The following is a 4,725-nucleotide window of genomic DNA, read 5'->3' on the forward strand; positions in this document are numbered from 1 at the left end:
AGTGTACGTTTTGTCGGGTTTGCTTGCTTGCTAAATGCGTTTCAATCTCAATGTTCTAATTGCCTGCTGGTTTGCTTATTTTGTTTGATTATTGGTTTATTTGTGTCTGTTTTATTTGATTGCTTGTTTGTTCTTCTTGTTTTTCATTTATTAGAAAGGTCAGGTTGTTGGAAAAGACGACACTTTTAACCTCTATTCTTGTAAAGAAAACGTTTCATCATCAACATCATCATCATCATCATCATCATTATCCTCATCACCATCATCTCTCATATACGACAACACACACACACACACACACACACACACACACACATTATGCCGATTACATCATATATTTCGCCATCGTGCTTATTGAGTTGAACAAAATCACGGGAAGAAAGTCCGGGTTTTTGTGTGTGTGTGTGTGTGGTGTTTTGTGGATGTGTGGTGTTTTGTGGGTGTGGATGTGTGTGTGTGTGTGTGTGTGTGTGTGTGTGTGTGTGTGTGTGTGTGTGTGCTTTAGAGAGAGAGAGAGAGAGCAAGACAAGACAAGACACATTCTGTATCAACGAGGGTAATGTCATAAGCAAACAGGTGCTTTTTTACATCCAGCCCTCGCCCATGAGAGGGACTAAACTAATAATAAATCGTTTTATAAATGTTAAAATAACAAAACAAAACAAAAAATATAGAATACAAAGACACAAACAAACAAACAAACAAACAAACAAAAACATTCACGCAAACACACATAAAACATTATCATCAAATGCATAATGAAAACAAGTTTAGAACAAGCAAAAGCACGTAAAAAGTCGAGAGAAAAAAACAACACTTCATGAATTGAGGAGTACTATAAAAGAATCATCTACGTAGCAAGTAATAACCACTTAGCACATTTACACAAGACATGCCATAACATCAATGAAGTACATGTACGTGTATCTACTGAAACGTGTGAAAGGTATAATCAAACAAGGCATCAGAAATATTTACATATTCAGGCTAAGTGAGAACAAAGTGTACCATGAATAATGAATGAAAAACATATATCTGTCTTTCAAATTCTTCGCATTGAATGTCTGAGAACACTTGGAAGTGAATTCTAAAGAGTAGTTCCCAAAACTAACAGGCAAGATTTAAAAAGATCTATACGAGGCAGAGGAGCATACAATTGTGTGGGGTCTCTCAAATTGTGTGAAGTGAATTGAGTAGAAAGAGGTTCTGGCGCTTTTTCAATGAGTAGTTTATGTATCATAACGCCTTTGTTGTACAGTAGTCTTGAATTACGTTTACGGATGCTTAAAAGTTGATAATCTTAGTTTGAAACCAAGACTTGTAATACAATAACCTTGTGTGCTTGTTTGTTTGTTTGTTTGTTTATTTGTTGCTTAACGTCCAGCCGACTACGCAGAGCCATATCAGGACGAGGAAGGGGGGGATGAAGGGGGCCACTTGTCAAGCGATTCCTGTTTACAAATGCACTAACCCATTACTTGTGTCCCAGCAGGCTTTAGTAAAACTAAATTAATACCTACTGGAAGATTACCAGTTTCCAGTATGTTAAAATAGGCTTAACCTATCTACTGCTGGACTTACATCAGAACACTAACAGATTAAACTATACATGAATCGCGAGACAAGCGGCAAGAGAAGAGATTTTTGGAAAAAATACAGGTGAATGAGCAAGAAGGCAGAAAAAAAGAAAAGAATTCATGAAGAAAAAGAGAGCATGACAGGAAAGAGGAACCAAAAATCTACCTAACAGCAAACTAGAAAGCTCCTGCGGTTCCAAAAACAGGAGGGGCTTTTAATTTCATAACCGCAGTGCCCCACTGCGGGAAACCTTGAGTGCTATTTTATGTAAACTAAATAATGGTTTCAGAGTTTTTGCACTCGCACAATCCCGTAACGTTGACGCATAATCAATGTTTGATTGAATGTGAGCGTTAAAGAAGAGCTGCCTGCCATGTCTGTTAAAGAAATAAGTGATTTATTCTGGACAACAAGTAAAGCCCCTTGGAAAGTACTTTACATACTCCTGTAACGTGATCAGTCCACGATAAATCGTTATCAAGAATGGCACCTAGAACTTTGTGGTTAGTAACTTCTTCAACAGTGAGTGTGATAATCAATCCTTAATAGCGGAAGTTTAGATTTTAAGTTTTGACGTTTTTGTCTGGTAGTTATAAGCATACTTTTTGTTTTGTCTGGATTAAGAGCCATGTGGTTTAACTCAGTCCACGCTAAAAGCTCATTAACACTTACTTGAAGTTGTTTTGACAATTCCTTCACATTTGAGTGGGAAGTGTGAATAGTGGTATCGTCGGCGAAAAATTCACAGTTGCTGCGTAAATGTAGGGGTAGATCATTAATGTAAATGGTAAAGAGAAAAGGACCAAGTACAGATCATTGTGGAATGCCATAACCTACTGACTGCATGCTAGACATAGATCCGTTGGCGAACACAGGTTGTACTCGATCAGAGAGAAAAGACTGAATGAACAATAATGTTTCATTCCCGAGGCCGTTTAGTGAGAGTTTTCTAAGGCGTAGGTCATGGTGAATCACATCAAATGCTTTAACAAAGTCAACGAAGAGAGCAGCATATCATTTGTCTTCGTTGATCTTGCTCAACCACTGATCAACTAGACTTACAAGTGCTGTGTGGCATGAGTGATGTGTTTAGCCACCCCGACTGATTTGGGTGAAATAAAGGATTTTCGTTAAAATGTGACATAATAAACTTATTAATATGTTGTTCCAACGGCTTTGATAAGACCGATACAATAGATATCGGCCTGTGGTTGGAGGGTTCTGTTTTAGCCCCTGATTTAAAAAGTGGAATAACTTTAGCCTGCTTTAACACAGCTGGAAAGCAGCACTTGTCATATACAGGTAAGTTAAAAAAAATCAGCAATTACAGGGGCTGCTCATTTAATAATCTTCTCGCCCAGACCATCAATTCCACGGATTCCTGTTTGCTTGAGGTGCATTGTATACTTCTGTTACGGTAAGTGATGGAATGTTTAATTGCGACTTCTATTCACAATGATTCAACTGAGTGCTGCTCCATGTAGGTAAGACGTGTAAAAGTTATTGATTCGCTAATATAGTGATTATCCCGTTTATTTGTGTGTTTGTGCATCTCTGCGTATAATAACATAACCAGGGGTTGTGAGCTCAGAGTCTGCTACTTTACTCTTTCTTTCTTTCTTTATTTGGTGTTTAACGTCGTTTTCAACCGTTCAAGGTTATATCGCGACGGGGAAAGGGGGGAGATGGGATAGAGCCACTTGTTAATTGTTTCTTGTTCACAAAAGCACTAATCAAATAATTGCTCCAGGGGCTTGCAACGTAGTACAATATATGACCTTACTGGGAGAATGCAAGTTTCCAGTACAAAGGACTTAACATTTCTTACAGCTACTTTACTCGACAGCCTAGACTCTAATAATCCAAAAATATGAAAAGGTTTACCAGAGTTATGAAGGATTGACGAGATGTCTGCTAACTTATTAATGGCATGATTTATGTGTAGGTGTCCAACTCGCATGCCCTCTTTTGCGGGCCATGCACTGCGACAGTTCATTATATATATATATATATATACAATATGGTTAATCAATCAGTAAGACAAAACAAACATATACAAAAGGAAAATAGCACAAGAAAATCTGAACATCTTAAAAATGATAATGACACCGTTTATATAATGGTATTAAAAGAAGGCAACTAAAACGAAATAGTAAGTAAGTTAATTACGTCAGTAGCCTATATACGTTAAACCGGAGATATCAACAGATATATTTCTCTTCGTTCTGTGATGAGGTGAAAGAGAAACTTGGAAAGTCCTTTTTAGTCCCAATCAGATGAAAATTACACCTGTATTAAATTGAAAATACTGTTTCCTGCTTCCGTAGCAAGGAGAAGATGTATAACTACAGTCACAGTCCTTGAGGGAGCAAGAGAGAGAGAGAGAGACAGAGAGACAGAGAGACAGAGAGAGACAGAGACAGATAGAGAGAGAGGCGAATATACATTGTATGTATACGATTCCATTTCTACCCATTATTGCGTCATGAAAAACACAGCTCAATGAAGAACAACAGGGTTAAGATGAACATAAATCAATATTGCAACTAATTATTTAAAGAAAATAACAAAAATAACAAAACGTCAAAAACACATAATGTACAACAAACACTGTATTTGTATCTGAGTAAAATATTTTGTAAAACAGAATAAACATTGAGCCCACATACAAACTGTTTACGCACACTTACTGCTTCACCTTTAAAAAAAAACCAGATACACAAATGAACAAACGAGAGTTCGAACGAGCAAATAAACAAATTGACAAATTTATGCAAATAAAAAAATGATACATAAATACGACCAGCCAAAATGTGTTTATTGTATTTTCTTTGAAAAAAGTGTATTTAACATAAGAGAAACTGCCCTTTAATTAGCTAGAGCTTATACGCATTATCCTTTTTATCCAAATCCGCGTTTTCATAAACGTCACTCTGTTTGGCGAAGACGGGTGTGTCGTAGGGAGACCTGTCGTCAGTTCCGTATTGTAGACTGTCATAGTCACCTCCCTCTCCCACACTGACGTCGACATTCGTTTCTGTGGATGTGGTCATCTCGACAGAGGGTTGCTCTTCGTGGTTGGTTGCTGAAAGGAAATAAAAATCATTGTCGTGTGTCACACTTGGAGACAACGACAGCGACATCGAC

At 37.4% G+C, this 4,725-nt stretch overlaps 1 protein-coding gene and 1 long non-coding RNA gene across 2 annotated transcripts in view; both read right to left on the reverse strand.

Moving 5' to 3' along the window:
- Positions 1-1,334: 1,334 nt before the first annotated feature.
- The window catches only part of LOC138965159 (uncharacterized), a 30,034-nt gene continuing 26,643 nt past the window's right edge, over positions 1,335-4,725 (reverse strand). The window contains exon 2 of the long non-coding RNA XR_011455338.1: positions 1,335-1,828. This is a non-coding gene — a long non-coding RNA (uncharacterized lncRNA). The remainder of the gene's footprint in view (positions 1,829-4,725) is intronic.
- Positions 4,387-4,725, reverse strand: part of LOC138963691 (uncharacterized) — a 3,089-nt gene continuing 2,750 nt past the window's right edge. Inside the window, exon 4 of the mRNA XM_070335537.1 lies at positions 4,387-4,663. Within this exon, the coding sequence (XP_070191638.1) occupies positions 4,455-4,663 (209 nt within the window). The 3' untranslated portion in view covers positions 4,387-4,454. The remainder of the gene's footprint in view (positions 4,664-4,725) is intronic.

Source organism: Littorina saxatilis, linkage group LG4 (assembly GCF_037325665.1).
Source record: "Littorina saxatilis isolate snail1 linkage group LG4, US_GU_Lsax_2.0, whole genome shotgun sequence".
Classification (NCBI taxonomy): Eukaryota; Metazoa; Mollusca; class Gastropoda; order Littorinimorpha; family Littorinidae; genus Littorina; species Littorina saxatilis.